The sequence below is a fragment of the Caretta caretta genome, chromosome 5 (genome assembly GCF_965140235.1).
Source record: "Caretta caretta isolate rCarCar2 chromosome 5, rCarCar1.hap1, whole genome shotgun sequence".
Lineage (NCBI taxonomy): Eukaryota > Metazoa > Chordata > Testudines > Cheloniidae > Caretta > Caretta caretta.
This window is the reverse complement of record NC_134210.1, coordinates 105,568,914-105,588,086: the sequence shown is the minus strand read 5'-3', so window position 1 is coordinate 105,588,086 and position 19,173 is coordinate 105,568,914. Positions and strand designations below refer to the sequence as shown.

The following is a 19,173-nucleotide window of genomic DNA, read 5'->3' as shown; positions in this document are numbered from 1 at the left end:
GACCCCAGAGCCAGCTACTCAGGTGGGGAGCAGCCGTACAGCCAGCCGCACCAGCTGCTGGCCCCAGGAAAGCGCATGAGCAGTGGCAGGTGCAGCTGGCCCCAAGGACCGCCTGAACTGTGGCCAGTGGGGCTGGCCCTGGGGGTCCCCCAGAGCAGCAGCGCTGCAGAGGCCCCTCAGAGCAATGGCCCCCCGGAGGCCTCCCCCAGCTAAGACTTAGTCAAGAATATTTACAGTAAAGGTCATGGACAGGTCATGGGCCATGAATATCTGTTTATTGCCCATGATCTGTACATGACTTTTACTAAAAAATACCCATGACTAAATCGCAACCTTAAGCATAATCCAGTGGACAGGGCACCACATGGGGAGTCAGAAGATCTGGGTTCTATTCCCAAATTTGCTACTCATTCAGTGAGTGACATTGGGTCTAGCCACTTATGCCAAAACCTTCCTATATGATCACTAATTTTTGGGTGCCCAACTTAAGACACGGAGTTTATCTCAGAATGGTGTTGAGCACCCACAGCTCCCAAATGACTTCAGTCAGAATGATCAGGTCTTATCTCTGAAGATCAGCCTCTAGGTGTCAAATATTGATCAAATTTTGGAAAAATTTGGCCTTGAGCTCTCTCTACCTCAGTATTCCAAATCACCACTGATTTTTACTCAACTTTGTAAAGTGCTTTGAGTTCACATGATGAAATGTGCCATATAAGGGTTAGGCTAATTTTTATTAGTCCTTTAAAATTAAGTTAAAATGTATCAGAAAAACTTTAGACTACATAAGAATGGGCAGCATATTTTCCACCTACCTTAATGATATACAGCTATAGCTGTAACTATATAGAGCAATAATATATAGCTAGGATTGTGGAGCTTAAATATACAGTAACTCCTTGCTTAACGTAGTAGTGATGTTCCTGAAAAATGTTACTTTAAGCAAAACAATGTTAAGCAAATCCAATTTCCCTGTAAGAATTAATGTAAATAGAGAGGATTAGGCTCCAGGGAAATTTTTTTCACCAGACAAAAGACTCTCTCTCTCTCTCTCTCTCTCTCTCTGTGTATTATATATATATACACACATATATACATACACACACACATATATACACAGTATAAGTTTTAAACGAACAATTTAATACTGTACACAGCAATGATGATTGTGAAGCTTGGTTGAGGTGGTGAAGTCAGAGTGGAAGAGGGTGGGATAGTTCCCAGGGAATGTCTTACTGCTAAATGATGAACTAGCATTCAGCTGAGCCCTCAAGGGTTAACACATTGTTATTAATGTAGCCTCACACTCTACAAGGCAGCATGAATGGAGGGAGGGGAGTCAGCACGGCAGAGAGAAACAGAGACACACACCGTGTGTTTGAGAGAGAGGCACTGCCCCTTTAAGTATGCTGACCCCACTCTAAGTATGCTGCCTTTTAGATCAGCAAGTTGAGACAACAACTGTTGCCAGCAAGCTCCCTCCATCCTGAGCCCTGTCGTGTCGTCATCTTCCCCCACCCCAATCTGTGGAGATGGGGTAAAGGAGCGGGTGGCAGGAGCAGGGAAGGGGGACACTCTGATATTAGCACCCCTCTTCCTCCCCACCCGCCCCCCCCCCCCACACACACACAGAAAGCAGGAGGCTCCTGGGAGCAGCTCCAAGGCAGAAGGCAGGAGCAGCACATGGCAGTGGGGGGTGGGACAGCTGAACTACTGGCAATTGATAGTCCGCTGGGCTGCTGCTGCACAGGGAATTTAGGGGTGAAGGGAGCTGATGGGGGGCTGCCGGTCCGCCCTGGTTGCAAGCCCCTACCAGCTAGCTCCAACAGGCTGTTCTTTCTGCAAGCAGTGGACAAAGCAGGTGGCTGCCAAACTACGTTATAAGGGAGCATTGCACAACTTTAAATGAGCATGTTTTCTAATTGATCAGCAAAGTAACAACGAAACAACGTTAGCTGGGATGACGTTAAGTGAGGAGTTACTGTACTGTCAAAGCAGCATGTAGAAGTGTGCAAAACACCTGCTCTATATTTGAGTACTCAAACTACAGAATAGCAAAAATGAAACAAAAACAAAATGCCATAATCAGTTGTTTAAAACCAAGACCCTACCACCCTGCAATACAATATGCTAATACAAAATATATTAATGCTAATGGTGGCAAAAATAGATAGGCCTGTGTCAAAAGGTTAATGGCTTTCCCACCTCCCCTACGAAAGTAATGCAAGGAAGAGCAGAGTTAAGTGGTACTTTCATAGACCAAACAAGGAATAAGGATTTTGAACTAGAATTTAGCAATTTAGGTTTCATGGTCAGACAATCTATAGCTGCATCTTCACATATGATTTTACCTTCCATTCAACTTGCTTAACCTGCTTATGACATTAATGATTATATCTTATATGACTTGAATACCAGCTGCTGTTCAGTACATTTCACATGCTGTTGTGACTGAATATTAAAAAAGGCAAAGGAAGCTTTGATTTATATTGCTATATTATATAAATACTATAGCTATAAAACTAGCAATTTTCCCCTAATTATATCAAACTCTTGCTCAAGCTGCTCTTTCTAGTCACAACAGCCTTTTTCCCCCTCTGTCCTCATATCTTACAGTCAAAGTCAGCAAACTAAATTTGGATTCACAAATGCTATTGAAAATGTTAGAAACATTATAGAAGAAACATGCTAACTCAAACTGTAAACTATTAGCGCAATGAAAAATTTAGTCAAAAACAGATTCTAATGCTTTATGCCCAAGTAATGCAGGAAAACAATCTCTGGGGCAAACCAATAAGCATCCATAGTTAATCTACTTACTATTTCTGCTGAATTTGCATTTTATTGCTTAAATGAGCAGAAATATGACTGCATTCAATATAAAAGTATATTACCACAAGCTAATAAGCCTGAATTGAACATAAGACTAGGAATCATTATGCAAAAATTATTAACACTTGAAGTGTGACATGCAGTTCATACTGTACTGCTCCACTTATTTTTCAAATCTGGCAGCGTGAGCAGCATTTTCTGGTTTTGATTCCCCAGTCCCATCTATTCTTCATTGCTATTCTTCCTTTAGGCATTAATTCCATCAAAATAAGCATAACAAGGAAAGACAGACTACAGAGAGACAGATTTTCTTTTAAAAAATGGATTTACATTGAAATGTGTACAAACAATTCTGAAAGGAAAGGATGAAGAGAACTCATGAAAGAACAATTGTTATAATAATGGAATCCCTAAAAATACCTAAGCCAGCCCTGATGTTGCAGATAACTTATTGGAGAAAATGCCCCAGGTCATAATGAAATCAGAGTTAGTAGTAGTAAAAACAAAATACAAAAGTCTCATTTAAAACACAACTTACAAGTAATCCTATGAATAAAAAGCTGAAATTCTGCCAGGGGCAGATGGGACACGTCTTCCTCCAGTCATTATGCAGCTTAGAAAATATGGTGAAATTTCAATGAATAGCTGCTCAAGTGTCAGATAATGTATTAATTTTGCCATTAGCTCTTGAAGATAACTTTCTCTCCCCCTTCATCCCTAACTACTGTAGGTTCTTAGAATGCTCATCACCATAGAATCAGAGGGTCGTCCAGACATGTTAAAGTGAACATAAGATATCTTTTCCTCTGTTCCCCTGTATTGTGGGTTTGTCCGTATGTAATTTTGTTGGAGACAGAAAAATTAAGACATAAACCACACATCTAGCATGCACTGCCTCTTTTAAAAATGATAGGTGAACTCAGGAGTTACAGTAGAAAATGAGTATTAATACTAGACAACTAAAAAACAAAACAAACCTAGTTCAGGCATGGGCAAGTTTTCCCACATGGGTCTGCTGATACCTCTTTCAGTTCACACCAGAAGTATACCTGCAATTCCAGTTCAGAGGTGGTCCTTAGACACACACTCAGACTTTAAAGGCCAGAACGGATCATCATGATCATTTAGTCTGACCTCCTCCACATTGCAGGGAACAGAACCTTACCCACCCACTCCTGTAATAGACCCACAGCCTCTGGCTGAGTTACTGAAGTCCTCAAATAGTCATTTAAAGACTTCAAGTTACAGAAAATCCACCATTTACGCTTGTTTAAACCTGAAAGTGACCTGTGCCCCATGCTGCAGAGGAAGGCAAAAAACTCACAGGGTCTCTGCCAATCTGACCCAGGAGAAAATTCCTTCCTGACTCCAAATATGGCAATCACTTAGGCCCTGAGCATCCAGGCAAGGCCCAACAGCCAGACACATGGGAAAGAATTCTCTGTAATAACTTAGAGCCCTCGCCCACCTAGCATCCCATCACCAGCCGTTGGAGATATTTGCTACTAGCCAATGCCACTGTAGGCAGTCTCATCATACCATCCACTCCATACACGTAGCAAGTTCAGTCTTGAAGCCAGTTAAGTTTTTTGCCCCTGCTGCTCCTCTGGGAAGGCTGTTCCAGAACTTCACTCCTCTGATGGTTAGAAACCATCATCTAATTTCAAGCCTAAATTTATTGATGGCCAGTTTACGTCTATTTGGTCTTGTGTCAACACTGGCGCTTAACTTAAATAACTCCTCCCCATTCCCTGGCATTTATCCCTCTGATGTATTTATAGAGAGCAATTGTATATTCCCTCAGCCTTCTCTTGGTTAGGCTAAATAAACCAAGTTCTTTGAGTCTCCTCTCATAAGGTAGATTTTCCATTCCACTGATCATCCTAGTAGCCCTTCTCTGCACCTGTTCCAGTTTGAATTCATTGTTCTTAAACATGAGAGACCAGAATTGCACATGGTATTCCAGATGATGTGTGCCTTGTATAATGGAACTAACACTTCCCTGTCTCTATTGGAAATACCTTGCCTGATGCACCTTAGGACTGTATTAGTCTTTTTCATGGCTGCTTCACATTGGCAACTCATAGTCATCCTGTGATCAACCAATACACATTGGTCTTTCTCCTCCTCTGTTGCTTCCAACCGATAAGTCCCCAGTTTACAGCAGAAATTCTTGTTGTTAGTCCCTAAATGCATGACCTTGTACTTTGCACTATTAAATTTCATCCCATTTATATTACTCGAGTATTCAATGTCATCCAGATTTATCTGGTCCTCCTCCATATTAACAATACCTCCCAACTTCTGAACAATCATACAGATTTTTGTCAAAACTAGTATTTGTTTGATTATGTGAATACACATCTCCTAGGGACTAAGATGACCCTGATCAAACACAGAATTTGAATCTAAGTAGACTCCAAAGGTAAATGGTAAGTTCATATGTGAAGTAAATAAACCAATCCATTTTCAAGTGGACTGGTGTCCAAATCACAAAATCCTAATAGTGTTTGACACCCTAGTGGGTAGTATCAACACAGAGGACAAGGACTGAATGGGTGTAGAGACTGAACTCTTCTCTTACCCAATAGGTATTACCGCCAGAATAAGGTTGAAGGCAGAGTTGAGAAACTCACACTGCTGATGCTGGCTTGCAGCAAATAAAATACTTCAGTCTCCTGGGCTCTCAATACAGCTCTTTCCATGAGCACTAATTTTGCTTAAAGATTTACAGAAAAGGGCCAGTTCATTAATTCCATTTAGCCTAATCTATTTTGTATTTCTGACACTACTTGGAAAGAAGCACATCACCAAGTATCACTAAAGCTTGCATACATCCTTTGCATGATTTTAAGTTTTAATTCATTTTAGGTTGCTGCTAATGGAGAAAGAACTGAATTCCATGCATCATAATCCACTGGGAACCTAATATTCTCATGCCCCATGCAGATGATCATTCATCAGTCTGAAAGAACTCCTCAAAAATTAAACAAAACTGGAAACTTATATAACCCCAAGGAATATACCCAACAAAAGTATAGATAGTGTGTGACAGTTGAGTCTCACACCACATATGTTAACAGGCTATGAAGTATCCAGCCTACAGTTATCCCAATGATGTAGTTATAAGAATACTCCTGTTATACCAACATTTCCTTGCCAGGAGAACACTCATCTCCCTGAACACCTGAAAAGATATCAGACTGGTCAACCCCAAAAGATTAGAAACATAAGAAATCATCTGGCAACAATAGAGTCCAGATGAAACAGCTTAAGAAAATATTAGCGCTGCCAGCTAGAAAGACCAAGAGGAACTGCTAAATCAGTATAAATAGGTGGTTTTGGAGTAAATCAAGCCCTTATTTCAGAGCTCACATTATGGTTTTTGAACACTTCAGATAGTTATCGCCTATTATAATACACCTGTCTAAAAGCACAACTTAATAAAAAGGTTGTGGAAATGCCTCTTACCCCTACCTGGATCAGACCCATGACTCAACAAACTCAAGGAAGACACAGAGACCAGAAAGAAAAGGAGGACTTGTGGCACCTTAGAGACTAACCCATTTATTTGAGCATGAGCTTTTGTGAGCTACAGCTCACTATGCTCAAATAAATGGGTTAGTCTCTAAGGTGCCACAAGTCCTCCTTTTCTTTTTGCGAATACAGACTAACACGGCTGCTACTCTGAAACCTGTCATTATGACAGATACCAGAGCAAATGAGTGCTGTAGAAAGGCCTAGATAGAACAGATTAGATGAGACAGAATTAATACTAACAGCAGGTAACGCTGCAGCAGCTTTTTGGACAGTAAAAGCAGCAGTTGCTCAGAAACAAGGGGATCAGCAGATGCTGCAACAGGAGCAGTCTTTCTTGGGGTAGCTCTCTTATATGACACATGCCAAGCTAATCCTGGTTATAATACATCACTATAGGATAGATGCATATCCCAACAGAGATGCTCCAGACCATGGAGTATTTTGGCCACAGTAACACTTGCTATTACCATTTTTGATATTTGACAATCGATGTTCAAGTATGTGTTCAGAAAAACCTCTGCCCAGATGCTGGTATTCTTGTTCTGGTTAACAAACAGATGCTCCCTTTGATCGATGCTCATCTAACCACTGCTCTCCAGCTGGTGTGTCAGGAAGAAAAAGGAACGCTGCTGACTGGATTCACACAGAGAGATGAGAGGACAAGCTGTGTCCTCGCTGTGAGGACAATGTGCAGTATTTCCACACCACAAGAGAGACTGGAGGAAAGTGAGAGACCACGTGAGTGGGGAGAGGAATGACAGGAGGATGGTGAAGCATAGCAAGCAACTGGAGCTTCCTGACAGAAGGGGGCAAACTGGCATCCTTCTAAACAGAGCTCTTGTCCTCCCACTAAATATATGTGAACTTGGCATTGCCTTGGTGTCTGCGATTCAGGTCCCCTAAATCAAGCTACCACTTGATGAGGCCTCATTTTGCTAAAGGGGCAAGCACTGCTCTTCCCTTTAGTGGCTCATTCATTTTCCATCTTGTGTGCAAGCTCTGCCCACCAAAGTCTATACTCTCTGTTGCAGTGCTGCCCACAGAAGCTAGAAATTGGGTGGCGGCTGGCCTGTAATTGGTGCATGAAGAGAAGTCAGAGTGAAAAGGACAATCTCGGGAAACCAGACAATTGGAAGGAGCCGAGAGAAATGACAGCGGTACCAAAGTGCAAACGCTCCATCTTGACCAAGCCTGGAAATCTAGCATACAAGATTACCACAATCTTGAGAGAGAGGAGGGTTGGGGGACAAAGGAGGGACTTCTTCAGACTGTTAGTAATACCCACCATTTCCACTGACTGTTTTACCCTTCTCACAACAAGAGGGCCACATGTCCCCAGTAGCTAGCAGGTACCAATTCACACCCATCCCCAAACTATGTCACCAGAAGGATAATCTTCCCATGCAAGGGAGAAATGGAGGGGAGCTAAATGCTAGGAGACACATGACCTGCTGTTAGGCTGCTGCTTCTGTGACAATAGATATAGGGATCCTAGAAGGCTGACAGCCTGCTGCAGAAGACAGCATGGAGACAACAGAGTCCTTGCGACTCACTGCCAGGTTTGTGCCATCTGACCAGCTTATGGCAAGAATAATCCACACTGAAGTGGAGATCCTCATTTCTGATACTTTATTTTAGCTCTAGCCCAGGTTAAAGAGCCATCATCCGCCACAACCTCTATAATCTCTCATTTAAAAAGACTCCAACACACCACATATTTAAATCTTTAATTACTTTACCAGATTAATTATAAAGTTAATAAAGCCCTTTTTGTGTAAATTACTGTAACACTGTCTGAAATCTGCTCAGTCTAGCCCTCAAGGCATGCAAACACTACAGAGATATGGATCATGTGTCTAAGCTATCACTAATGTTCAGAAAGATGCTTAACAGCTAATTGAAGTACTGAATTTGGTGAATTAGAGGCCCTGATCAAAAATTACAGATCTGTTCAGACATTTTCAGACGTAAAGGGAAGAAGAACCAATGAGAGATTTTAGGCTTAGAACGAGGTGGGAGACTTATGGACAAGGAAACAATTATAATTACCACATGCAATTCAGTGACACTTAGCCCTGGTCTACACTAGGAGCTGAGGTTGAATTTAGCAGCATTAAATTGATTTAACCCTGCACCCGTCCACACGACGAAGCCCTTTTTTTCGACTTAAAGGGCTCTTAAAATCGATTTACTTACTCCACCCCCGACAAGGGGATTAGTGCTGAAATCGGCCTTGCTGGGTTGAATTTGGGGTACTGTGGACACAATTAGACGGTATTGGCCTCCGGGAGCTATCCTAGAGTCCTCCATTGTGTCTGCTCTGGACAGCACTCTTAACTCAGATGCACTGGCCAGGTAGATAGGAAAAGGCCCACGAACTTTTGAATTTCAATTTCCTGTTTGGCCAGCGTGGCAAGCTGCAGGTGACCATGCAGAGCTCATCAGCAGAGGTGACCATGAGGGAGTCCCAGAATCACAAAAGAGCTCCAGCATGGACTGAATGGGAGGTACGGGATCTGATCGCTGTATGGGGAGATGAATCCGTGCTATCAGAACTACGTTCCAGTTTTCAAAATGCCAAAACATTTGTCAAAATCTCCCAGGGAATGAAGGACAGAGGCCATAACAGGGACCCAAAGCAGTGCCACATGAAACTTAAGGAGCTGAGGCAAACCTACCAGAAAACCAGAGAGGCAAACGGCCGCTCCGGATCAGAGACCAAAACATGCCGCTTCTATGATGAGCTGCATGCCATTTTAGGGGGTTCAGCCACCACTACCTCAGCTGTGTTGTTTGACTCCTTCATTGGAGATGGAGGCAACACAGAAGCAGGTTTTGGGGACGAGGAAGAGGATGATGAGAAAGAGGTTGTAGATAGCTCACAGCAAGCAACCGCAGAAACCAGTTTTCCTGACAGCCAGGAACTGTTTCTCACCCTGGCCCTGGAGCCACTACCCCCCGAGCCCACTCAAGGCTGCCTCCCGGACCCGCCAGGCGGAGAAGCAACCTCTGGTGAGTGTATCTTTTAAAATAGTATACATGGTTTAAAAGCAAACATGTTTAATGATTAATTTGCCCTGGCATTCACAGCTCTCCTGGATGTACTCCCAAAGCCTTTGCAAAAGGTTTCTGGGGAGGGCAGCCTTATTCCGTCCACCATGGTAGGACACTTTACCACACTCCAGGCCAGTAGCACATACTCGGGAATCATTGCAGAAAAAAGCATTGCAGTGTATGTTTGCTGGCGTTCAAACAACATCCGTTCTTTATCTCTCTGTGTTATCCTCAGGAGAGTGATATCATTCATGGTCACCTGGTTGAAATAGGGTGCTCTTCTTAAGGGGACATTCAGAGGTGCTCGTTCCTGCTGGGCTGTTTGCCTGTGGCTGAACAGAAAAGTTCCCTTCCGTTAGCCACGGAAAGGGTGGAGGGGGAAGGGGCTAGCCATGCACTGGGGGGAGGCAAAATGCAACCTTGGAACGAAAGCACATGTACTATGTATGTAATGTTAACAGCAAGGTTTACTGTGAAAGAGTGTACTCATTGTTCTATAAAATGTGTCTTTTTAAATATCACTGTCCCTTTTTTTTTCCTCCACCAGCTGCATGTGTTTCAAGGATCACGGGATCTTCTCCTTCCCAGAGGCTAGTGAAGATTAGAAGGCAAAAAAAATGCACTCGCGATGAAATGTTCTCTGAGCTCATGCTGTCCTCCCACACTGACAGAGCACAGACGAGTGTGTGGAGGCAGACAATGTCAGAGTGCAGGAAAGCACAAAATGACCGGGAGGAGCGGTGGCGGGCTGAAGAGAATAAGTGGTGGGCTGAAGAGAGGGCTGAAGCTGAAAGGTGGCGGCAACGTGATGAGAGGAGGCAGGATTCAATGCTGAGGCTGCTGGAGGATCAAACTAATATGCTCCAGCGTATGGTTGAGCTGCAGGAATGGCAGCAGGAGCACAGACCGCCACTACAGCCCTTGTGTAACCAACTGCCCTCCTCCCCAAGTTCCGTAGCCTCCTCACCCAGATGCCCAAGAACGCGGTGGGGGTCCTCCGGCCACCCAGCCACTCCACCCCAGAGGATTGCCCAAGCAACAGAAGGCAAGCATTCAATAAGTTTTAAAGTTTTAAACTTTTAAAGTGCTGTGTGGCCTTGTCCTTCCCTCCTCCACCACCCCTCCTGGTGCTTCTCTCCTCCGCCACCCCTCCTGGGCTACCTTGGTAGTTATCCCCCTATTTGTGTGATGAATTAATAAAGAATGCATGAATGAGAAGTAACAATGACTTTATTGCCTATGCAAGCGGTAATCGAAGGGGGGTGGGGAGGGTGGTTAGCTTACAGGGAAGTAGAGTGAACCAAAGGGCAGGGGGTTTCATCAAGGAGAAACAAAGAGAACTTTCACACCGTAGCCTGGCCAGTCATGAAACTAGAAAAGGAGTACTTGTGGCACCTTAGAGACTAACCAATTTATTTGAGCATAAGCTTTCGTGAGCTACAGCTCACTTCATTGGATGCATACTGTGGGAAGTACAGAAGATCTTTTTATACACACAAAGCATGAAAAAATACCTCCCCCCACCCCACTTTCCTGCTGGTAATAGCCTATCTAAAGTGTTCACTCTCTGTACACATTGTAAGGAGAGTGATCACTTTAGATAAGCTATTACCAGCAGGAGAGTGGGGTGGGAGGAGGCATTGTCCCACCTATATGTGAGCCTGGAAGATGGTGGGAACTAAGCTCACTGAGGGGTGGAGCCAAAGGACCCAGGACAAGTAATTGCAGGGGACAACAAATGAAAACGCAGGCATGGCAGTGAGGGTCATAGGATGAAAACGCAGGCATGGCAGTGAGGGTCATAGGGTAAAAATCAGGCAACCAGAAGGGGACACTGAGGTGGGAAGTGTGTAGTAAATGAGGCAGGGGATTGCAAGAAGAGAAAGGTTTCAGAGTAACAGCCGTGTTGGTCTGTATTCGCAGAAAGAAAGGGAGTACTTGTGGCACCTTGGAGACTAGCCAATTTGTTTGAGCATGAGCTTTCGTGGGCTGCAGCTCACTTCGTCGGATGCATGCTGTGGAAGCTGCAGAGGACATTATATACACAGAGACCGTGGGACAATGCCTCCTCCCACCCCACTCTCCTGCTGGTAATAGCTTATCTAAAGTGATCACTCTCCTTACAATGTGTACAGAGAGTGATCACTTTAGATAGGCTATTACCAGCAGGAAAGTGGGGTGGGGGCAGGTATTTTTTCATGCTTTGTGTGTATAAAAAGATCTTCTGTACTTCCCACAGTATGCATCCGATGAAGTGAGCTGTAGCTCACGAAAGCTTATGCTCAAATAAATTGGTTAGTCTCTAAGGTGCCACAAGTACTCCTTTTCTTTTTGCGAATACAGACTAACACGGCTGTTACTCTGAAACCAGTCATGAAACTGGTTTTCAAAGCTTCTCTGACGCGCACCGCGCCCTGCTGTGCTCTTCTAACCGCCCTGGCGTCTGGCTGTGCGTAACCAGCAGCCAGGCGATTTGCCTCTACCTCCCACCCTGCCATAAACATCCCCCCCTTACTCTCACAGATATTGTGTAGCGCACAGCAAGCAGTAATAACAGTGGGAATATTGGTTTCGCTGAGGTCTAAGTGAGTCAGTAAACTGCGCCAGTGCGCTTTTAAACGTCCAAATGCACGTTCTACCACCATTCTGCACTTTTTCAGCCTGTAGTTGAACAGCTCCTGACTACTGTCCAGGCTGCCTGTGTATGGCTTCATGAACCATGGCATTAAGGGGTAGGCTGGGTCCCCAAGGATAGTTATAGGCATTTCTACATCCCCAACGGTTATTTTCTGGTCTGGAAATAAAGTCCCTTCCTGCAGCTTTTGAAACAGACCAGAGTTCCTGAAGATGCAAGCGTCATGTATCTTTCCCGGCCATCCCACGTTGATGTTGGTGAAATGTCCCTTGTGATCCACCAGTGCTTGCAGCACTATTGAAAAGTACCCCTTGCGGTTTATGTACTCGCCAGCTTGGTGCTCCGGTGCCAAAATAGGGATATGGGTTCCATCTATGGCCCCACCACAGTTAGGGAATCCCATTGCAGCAAAGCCATCCACTATGACCTGCACATTTCCCAGGGTCACTACCTTTGAGATCAGCAGATCTTTGATTGCGTTGGCTACTTGCATCACAGCAACCCCACAGTAGATTTGCCCACTCCAAATTGATTCCCAACTGACCGGTAGCTGTCTGGCGTTGCAAGCTTCCACAGGGCTATTGCCAATCACTTCTCAACTGTGAGGGCTGCTCTCATCTTGGTATTCTTGAGCCTCAGGGCAGGGGAAAGCAAGTCACAAAGTTCCATGAAAGTGCCCTTACGCATGCGAAAGTTTCGCAGCCACTGGGAATCATCCCAGACCTGCAACACTATGCGGTCCCACCAGTCTGTGCTTGTTTCCCGAGCCCAGAATCGGCGTTCCACCGCATGAACCTGCCCCATTAGCACCATGATGCCCACACTGCCAGGGCCCGTGCTTTGAGAGAAGTCTGTGTCCATGTCCTCATCACTCTCGTCACCACGCTGATGTCGCCTATTCACCCAGTTTCGCTTTGCCAGGTTCTGGTGCTGCATATACTGTTGGATAAAGCGTGTGGTGTTTAATGTGCTCCTAATTGCCAAAGTGATCTGAGAGGGCTCCATGCTTGTCAGGATATGGCGTCTGCACAGAAAAAAGGCGCGGAACGATTGTCTGCCATTGCCCTGATGGAGGGAGGGGCGACTGAAGACATGGCTTACAGGGTTGGCTTACAGGGAATTAAAATCAACAAAGGGGGTGGCTTTGCAAGAAACAGAATGGCCCCCTCAAGGACAGAACTCAAAACCTCAAGGATAGAATTCAAAACTGGGTTTAGCAGGCCATTGATTTCACAGAGGGAGGAAGTAGAAAATGAATACAAAACAAATCTGGTCTATTTCTTGTTTTGATCCACTTCATCTATCTTCATCTATCTGCTGGCAGCAGACCGTGTAGTATGACCGCTAGCCATCGTCATCTCCTGGGTGCTCGGCAGAAGACGGTGCAGTATGATTGCTGGTCATCATCTTCTGCTGGCTGCTGATTAAAAGACAGTACACTGCCAGCAGGATTGAATCGCCATGAGATGAAACTTAAAAGGGTAATGACCTGGCTGAGTCACTCCCATGTTTGCCCAGGCGCCCCTGACCTCATCGAGGTCGGTTAAAAGAGCACCCAAGACTACGTCAACGACGGCTACCAGTCATACTGCACTGTCTGCTGCCAAAAGGCAATACACTGCTGCTGTGTAGCAATGCAGTACCACGTCTGCCAGCACCCAGGAGATATACGGTGATGGTTAGCTGAGCGGGCTCCATGCTTGCTGTGGTATGGCGTCTGCACAGGTAACTCAAGAAAAAAGGCACAAAACGATTGTCTGCCCTTGCTTTCACGGAAGGAGGGAGGGAAGGGGGGCCTGACGATATGTACCCAGAACCACCTGCGACAATGTTTTAGCCCCATCAGGCACCTGGATTTCTATCCAGAATTCAAATAGGCGGCGGAGACTGCGGGAACTGTGGGATAGCTACCCACAGTGCAACGCTCCAGAAGTCGACGGTTACTCGGTACTGTGGACGCACTCCGCCGACTACATGCACTTAGAGCATTTGTGTGGGGACACACACAATCAACTGTGTAAAAACGCTTTCTGCAAAACAGACTTCTATAAATTCGACCTAATTTTGTAGTGTAGACATACCCTTAGCTGAGGCTGACTGAAAGCATAACATTGAAAGAGACATGCCAGCCCTGTTAAATTTGCATTATCCAACAGAACAAAAATGGCTGCAGAGGGGGTTTTTTTAAGCTGCCTGTAAGGTTGCAGCTTATGTCTGGAGGTAAGCCTTCCATTGTTCGTAGACAAAAGCTGTGCAAGTTACACCTTCAGGGGGGCCAACCTTTTGCATTCCTTTACGAAGTGCTTTGTAGACATGAATTTAACATACCAATTCATGGCTTTGCTGGATTTATACTTACACAACTATACTTGAGTGTTGTAACTTTTCATAAACAAAAAAAATGTAGCCTCATTTAATAAGCAGCTGGCACCACTATGTTGAAACCATGAGACCGGATATCTTAGAGATGCTCAGCACCCACACAGACTTCACTGGAGGTCTGAGCGCTGAAATTCAAGCCCGTCAGTGTCAGCAAGCTCAGAAGTGACCTGTATTTGCCAGTCCCAGCTCCTCTAAGAGCAGCCTCCTAGATGAATGCCAAAAAGAAGGCAGAAAACGAAATGAAATGTGATGGAAGCAGAACACTAACCATATCGCTTGCTTGCTGTGCATCAGTTTCTATTGTGAGTTTGTAATTTCTGTTGGTTATTGTCCAAAAAATTATTGTTGTAATGGAGGTGAATGATTTAAATAAAGAAGGGCTTATGTTAATTTAACTATGCTAATAACATTGTTTAAAATAAAGTACATGGTTGTTTTCCACCTCCCTTAACTAGTTTTTTTAAAATCTATCATCAAAATATGCCGTTTAAAAAAAACTGTTACCGGTATATGTTAAAAGACAATATACATTCCATACTCCTATCTATTAAAATACAACAGAATTGCTGTGCACTTTTTCCTCAAACTATTTTCCCCTAAAATGAATGTTTTGTTATTGGAAACGCACACACAGGAATGTGACAAGAATAGAGGATTGTTTATTTTCCCAACTGTTAATAGCTGGTGTTTGCAAACCTGAAATAAAAACTGCTTTCAACAACTGTTATATACCTTATTAGCATGTTTGCATGTCAACCCTGAAAACATGATCAACATTTTAATAAGAGATGTCTGATAAGTCATTCAAATCAAAAGTACCATCAACTTAGCTACAGGAACTGTGTACAGATGAATCTATAGTAGCTGAAGGGAAAAGAGGCTTCTTTTAGCACTACTTACCAAATATGGAAGATCAAATTTCCTTTGTAACTTAGGGCTTTAACATAAATATTAATCCTAAATTTTTGAAAAAAAAAACACACAGTAAAACTTAAAATTATGATGGGATAACAACTAAGGCCTCTATTCTCCATTTAACAGAAGAGAGAACTTTTGCCGTTTTTAAAATATTTTAAATGGAGGTCATCACACACTGTATGAATGTCAGATCCAAACTATTCCCTAATTACATAAGTTATAGGATGCAACATACTGCTCGAGGCTCGAGTGAAAAACTGAATTTGAATGTGCCACAAGGTTTAAACTACAAAAGTGAAATGTATGCTACAGTTTGAAGGCTTTAAGAAAGGGAAAGTGCAGTGACCTAGGAGCTGTGGAAATAAGAAAAAGTACTGCCCTTGGGTAGTGGTATTTGGGGTTTTTTTATTGGGGGATGAGGGTTTTTTTAAAATATATTTACACACATAAACATACCCCCCCCCCATTGCTTATAACAGTTAAGGAAAGCAAAAGCACCTTATACATGAGTGCAGCTGGCATACCGTATAGCTTGATGGCTGTACTATATAATTTTGATCTTACTATTTTTTCACAACCCCATCAGACTGAAATATTATGGGAGAAGCCCAATTCTATTTGGATCTATTGAAAAACTGTCCAATCTATGGTGGTATCTAGCTTTGAGGTGCAGAGTTTTAATATTACAGAAAGATTGGTGCATAATATTAGGCTCCTTATTTAGGCATCTAAGCGATTGGACTACATTTCAGAAGTGCTGAGTACATAGCAGCACTCCTGGAAGTCAATGGGAGCTGCTCTGTGCTCAATGTTTAGGAAAATTATTTAACTGCTTAAATGTGAATTTAGGAGCCAGATTCTTTGCCCTGACACCATCTGCTTTGTGCACCACCAAGCAAGCAGAAAGCTACCTTAATGCTGCTGCCGATTCCCGCACAGAGTAGGAATTGTGTCAGAAATGAGGATAGGTAGGCAGTCCTGCATAGCTTTAAAATTTCATTAAGGGCTATTTTTGCTTTTAGTTGGCCTACATTTATGCCTGCTCTCTTCAGCTATGCTGAGAATCTGATCCCTGGTTTTTAAAATCTTGAACTTTGCTTTTTACAGAAACTTACTGGTATAACTATAGAAAATGGTATAAATGATATTCCTGGGGAAATACTGCAAAACTGCACATGTACAGAATTCATGTCCTCTGCAGATTTCTTTGCTTCCCCACAGAAAAATGACTTTCTGACAGGGAAGCAAAAAGAAGCTGCAAGAGCAGTCACACCACACCATTCCCTAGCAGCACAGGTACATTGTTTCAGGCACCCAGAACAGCCGGCGGAGAGGTAAATCACAGTGGGGCTGAGGACACTCCAGCCAGTGGCTCCTACCCTGAGCCGGGATCAGCTGCTCGTCCCAGCTGGGCTGGAGGCAGGAGCAGACGGGGCTTCTTCCTCCCCTGCAAGGAGTAGCTGGAGCTGTGTCAGACCCTCCCGCAGCTGCAGGAAGCTCATCATCCTCCCCTGCTTCCTGCCCTCATCACTCCTCAGCTGTGGGGGTAGGGGTCACTGTATGGGGAGCTGCTTCCAATCCACCCTACCCCCGTGCATCCGGACCTCCCATACCCAGACACCCCTGCCAAGCCTCACCCAGTACATCCAGAATCCTCCTAGCCCTCCATACCCGAACCCCACCCCACTGAACCTCAACCCCTGCAACTGGAGACCCTTGCCCACAGACCCCCTGCCTCCGGACCCCCACCCCTGCATCCAGATCACCCCTCAGAGCTCCCTGCACTCAAACCCCCACGCTGATGCCTCACCCCCTGCACCACCCTGAGCCCACACATCCAGACCCCCATGCCACTGACCCTCAACTAGCTGCACCCAGGCCCCCACCCTACCAAGCCCCAATCCTCCAGCACCGAGACCCCCTCACTGAGACCATTACACCCAGAACCCTCCGCTGAACTGCAACCATCTTCACCTGGAAGCCCCTGCAGAGTCCCATTGCCCCTGCACCTGGAAACTGCCCCCCCAACAAGCCTCTGTGCATCCAGATCCCCCCACTGAGCTGCCTGCACCCAGACTGTCCCACACAGAATCCTCTCATCCCACAACTGGATCCCCCCACACAGCCCCTCCACACTTGGATTCTACCTGGTTGAACCTGCCTGCCCTATACCTGGTGAGCCTGGTGCAGAGGGGCAGGGCCCAGAGTGTTTCTGTGGCAGGCCCAGGCCTTTGTGCAGTGTCAGGTTCGGGTGCAGCCTCACTGCTGAGTCCGCGTCCTGGGGGAGGGGGCTACAAGGTGATCTCCCACCTTCATGTAGCCAGTGGCCTGTGCTCCCCACTGTCATGCTGGAGCCTCTGAATTTATTTAGGTTTCAGAGTAGCAGCAGTGTTAGTCTGTATCCACAAACAGAAAAGGAGTACTTGTGGCACCTTAGAGACTAACAAATTTATTTGAGCATAAGCTTTTGTGATCTACAGTTTGGCAAATAAAACATGCAGAATTTCAAAATATTGTGCGCAGAATTTTTATTTTATTGACGCAGAATGCCCTCAGGAGTAAAATGAGGAATGTATGTGGGATATGCTCAGTAGCTCTCCATTTTCAATGGATATAATAAAATGGCTTTGTCAAACCTAGAGAGAGAGACCAGTCTATTTAATTGTTTCCCTTTATATTTTAACCAATTGTGGGGCCAGAATCCAAGGTATAATAAAGACTGTTGGTAACCTTTCTGATGCTTTGGAATATCTGTGGTCTCTTTCATGAATCAAGACTACAGATGTCTTTACCAGAACCACTTTTCAAGCCTCCAACTGGATGTCTAAAACAATAGAATCACAATGCAATTTTTTTTTAAAATAATCCAACGAGGTACAGTTTACAAGCAGGACTGATGTTCTGAAGATCTAGAAATGGTATGTCATAGCTATACTTGCCTTCCTAAAATAAGATATAAAGTTTGCTGCTAAAGCCAATTGCTGTCAAATTCAACAAAGGAGATCTGGCTACAGAAAGTGTCTTCATCCCACATGCAGCACTTTAAATGACTTCAGACTGTTCTGAGCTTCTTACAAGACAGTTCTAATATGTTTAGGAGAATTTAAGTGAAACGGGGGAAAGAAAGAACTCATGAATTCAGCAAGCATGCTGAAAGCTTTTTAATGGAATTATTCTGCAACTTTAGAAGATTTCCCACACAGTCAAAACACTCTTTCATCTTCAGTACTTTTGTGATAGTTAAAAGATATATGTATACAGGTTATAAAGACAGACAGATGTAATTAGAGAAACACATTAAAAGCATGCTCACCTTCATCACTTACTGCCTGCTGTTTAACCAGTGTCATAGGAGATCTGGCTGGGGGTTTACTTAGTGGATGACGCCAACTCTTACATGTTTTCTTTCTTTCAATTTCTGCTAACTGAAAGGGAGAGACCATATTTAGTTTAGTTGGAAACTGAACAAAACTAATGCTGATAAGCAAGAATATTCTTCTGCTAATGGCGTAAAGCAGGGGTTCTCAAAGTGGGGGTCGGGACCCCTCAGGGGGTCACAAGGTTATTACTTGTCGGGTTGCGACCTGTCAGCCTCCACACTAAACCCCACTTTTCCTCCAACATTTATAATGGTGTTAATATGTTTTTAACTGATAAGAGGGGTGGCACTCAGAGGCTTGCTATGTGAAAGGGGTCACCAGTACAAAAGTTTGAGAACCACTCGTGTAAATAATCCACTTTGTTAGATAAATTCTCACATCAGGCATGTAAAAAACCTCTCATCGATGGTTCAAAAATTTGTCTGACATTAG

General features: G+C 44.2%; 1 protein-coding gene across 13 annotated transcripts in view; it reads right to left on the bottom strand.

Moving 5' to 3' along the window:
- KDM4C (lysine demethylase 4C) overlaps nucleotides 1-19,173 on the bottom strand; it is a 475,753-nt gene that overhangs the window by 193,370 nt on the left and 263,210 nt on the right. For all 13 annotated transcript variants that reach the window (XR_012668619.1, XR_012668620.1, XM_075128779.1 and 10 more), the window contains one exon: nucleotides 18,675-18,786. Coding sequence is in view for 11 of the 13 variants with exons in the window: in XM_075128779.1 (XP_074984880.1) it covers nucleotides 18,675-18,786 (112 nt within the window). In the remaining 2 variants the exon portion in view is untranslated. The remainder of the gene's footprint in view (nucleotides 1-18,674; nucleotides 18,787-19,173) is intronic.